General features: G+C 36.1%; 2 protein-coding genes across 5 annotated transcripts in view; both read right to left on the bottom strand.

Moving 5' to 3' along the window:
* LOC111491461 overlaps positions 1 to 1,822 on the bottom strand; it is a 2,176-nt gene extending 354 nt beyond the window's left edge. Inside the window, exon 1 of one of the 2 annotated variants that reach the window (XM_023140502.1) lies at positions 79 to 1,822. In XM_023140502.1, the coding sequence (XP_022996270.1) occupies positions 99 to 1,721 (1,623 nt within the window). In that variant the 5' untranslated portion in view covers positions 1,722 to 1,822 and the 3' untranslated portion in view covers positions 79 to 98. Of the gene's footprint in view, positions 1 to 63 lie in introns of both variants that reach the window. The other variant, XM_023140418.1, reaches the window with a different exon arrangement.
* The window catches only part of LOC111491695 (NAC transcription factor 29-like), an 18,246-nt gene that overhangs the window by 5,257 nt on the left and 10,184 nt on the right, over positions 1 to 2,805 (bottom strand). The window lies entirely within an intron of this gene.

Below are 2,805 nucleotides of genomic sequence, written 5' to 3' on the forward strand. Positions count from 1 at the left end.
AAAAAAAAAAAAAAAAAAAAAAAAAAAAAAAAAAAAAAAAAAAAAAAAAAAAAAAAAAAAAAAAAAAAAAAAAAAAAACAGAGTGATGGGTATAGAAGCTAGTAGGCATATTCATGGCTGCCAACAAGCTCAAGAAGTGACCTCAAAGCCTGTTTCTTCATCACCTTCCCATAAACCCCTCGCCCCAATTTCAAAACCCTTTCCATTTCCAAGGCCCCACCACCATTACCATTCCTCTTGAACCTTTCCACCATCGTCTTCACCACTCTCTCATCACTCCCCACTGCGTCTACTACGCTCTCCACCACCATTTCCATTCCTTGAATTCTTCTTCCCCATTTCTTCATTGCCTTCTCCGAACTGAACACTTCAAAGTATGACTCCCAAAATGAGGCCCTCAAGTACCCCTTCTCTTTTCCCCTCACCATCCATCGCCTCATTCCTTCTTCCAACTTGTAAATTGCAGCCCCTGTTTCAATGCCCCTGCCCCTTTCACTTCCTCCTCCCATTTCAATCTCTTTTATCTCTTCTTTCTTGCTCATTTGTTCTTCGAATCTGCAACGTTTGCATTTGCAATTGAAACCCCATGTCTCTGACATTCTCTTTCGGTCTTTCCATGGCGAGAGGGGATCGAAATATGAGAATGTGATCTCTTCCCCTGTTTTTATGTCTCTAGCTGCGTGCACCATGATGTGATCTCCAATGTGTAAGCGTCTTGCATTGGGACTACATGAATGGTTGATGAATGACGCTAAAACCCACAGCCCAACTCCATAGTAATCACTGTTTTTGCCTAGAACTTTCGCGGAAGCTGCATCTTCAACTAGCGCGTTGATGTCCAAAACACTGAGGATTTTACTCATTTCTGTGGATCTAATCTGATCCTCTGTTTCTGGCTTGAAGACACTCATCTCAGGAACATCGAGATCGTCCTCCGCTTCACCAGTCGAAAGTAAACCAATCAGATTCTTTGTTTTGGTGCTTTTTGTGGCAGAATCGGTGACTTTATCAACGAAATTCTTCCACATTACCAATTGAGCATTTTCGTCGCAATTTTCTGGCAAAATCCCTCTTTCAATGGCGATTGCTTTGGTGACTAGCAGCAACGTCCCAGAATCTACATTCTTCGTCGCAAAAAGCCCGCGTCCACTGATCCCAGATCTTCTAATCTGCACTGGACCGATGAATTCAGCCAATTCTGGGGGTTTCCCACTAAACCCATTTAGAATCCAATCAGATAGATCAAAAGCTCCAGTCTTGGACAAATGTTGGAACATTTTACATTTTTCGAGATACCCATTAAGATTTTCAGAGCTCCCACTTACCTGTGGATCAACCAGAGCTGTTTTGAAGCATTCCAATGCCGAAGAGTACCTGTTGAGATTCAAAAGAATTTTACCTTTACAGAGCAGAGTTTTGAAGTGGGTGCACTCGATTTTCAAAGCTTCATCGCAATCCTTCAAGGCTTCTTCAAAATTTCTGAGCTTGGATCGAGCTTCAGCTCTGTTACAGAGGGCTAAACAAAGAGATTTTTGAAGCTTCGGAAGATGGTGATCTGTAGCCGCCGTTTGGTTTCTGCAGAGCGTGATGAATTGGGAGTAGGTGTAAACGGCGTCGTTCCATTCTTCTCTGAGAAGGAGCTCTGTGGCTCTGGATCTGATAACTTGCATCTCTGCTTCCGCCATTTCTGGGTCCTTGAGCTCTTGGTCCTCCATAGCCATTTTCGAAGCCGAGTTGAAAAGTGAAAACGGTCGTTTTTCTTCTCTTCGATCGTTGTAATTTTTGGGGAAAATTTGAATTGTGGGATTGTAACGGTCATATAGCGAATCTCTTTCCCTCTCTCTTCAATTTGGACTCGAATGCTTTTAAAAAGTTTAACGGACCAACGGTTATGTTGGGGCCGTTCATGATCGACATTAATTCTGTAATTACGATTTTAGGCGCTAATACTATTTAGTTAACTGTTCTTTTCCTTAATTGAACTCTCCTAAAGATAAATATAATTTTTTTATTTTAATTTATATATCTTGAATAAACTTAATATATACATTATAATATATAAATTCCCAAAAAAGAAATTGAGAATATTTCTAATGAAATATTAGATTTTAAACTTAATAAAATTCCATCATTACAATTCCGTTAACGACGATTAATTTTTAGATTTTACTAATGATTATAATTAAACTCATAACCCTAAACTTTTTATCTCACGTTTAATTTAAGATTTTCAAAATTATTGGAAGAGTCGTAAGTTTAATGGTTGAGGATAAAAACGAAACATTTTTTTTATAAGGGTATATAATTCTTCTTGCTAGACGTGTTCTAAAACTATTTTAGTTACCTAAGACATACATCACCATCCATAAGCTAAAATTCAAATCTTATGCTATTAAACTAAAAAAAATTAATTTGGCGTAGTTAATTAGTTTCATAAGTTTGTAATTTAAAAATAAATAGATTTTAGTGTTTGACAACTTAAAAAAGATAAGAACAAATCCAATTCAATTAATTAAGACATATATCATTGACTAGATAATAAAGGTTTGAAATTCACACTTTCAACGGTCACGATAAACTTAAAATTTTCAAGGTAATACTTATTTTTTTACAAGAGTATGAAAATCCCTAGCCAGTAAAGAGTTTTAGAAAATAGTGCTCGAGGATGAAGATATGTATCAGAACAAAACTGATAATATCTGATAGCTATGGGCTGGATTGGTTAGAAGATAAAAAAAAAAAAAAAAAAAAAAAAAAAAAAAAAAAAAAAAAAAAAAAAAAAAAAAAAAAAAAAAAAAAAAAAAA

The sequence above is a fragment of the Cucurbita maxima genome, unplaced genomic scaffold (genome assembly GCF_002738345.1).
Source record: "Cucurbita maxima cultivar Rimu unplaced genomic scaffold, Cmax_1.0 Cma_Scf00001, whole genome shotgun sequence".
Classification (NCBI taxonomy): Eukaryota; Viridiplantae; Streptophyta; class Magnoliopsida; order Cucurbitales; family Cucurbitaceae; genus Cucurbita; species Cucurbita maxima.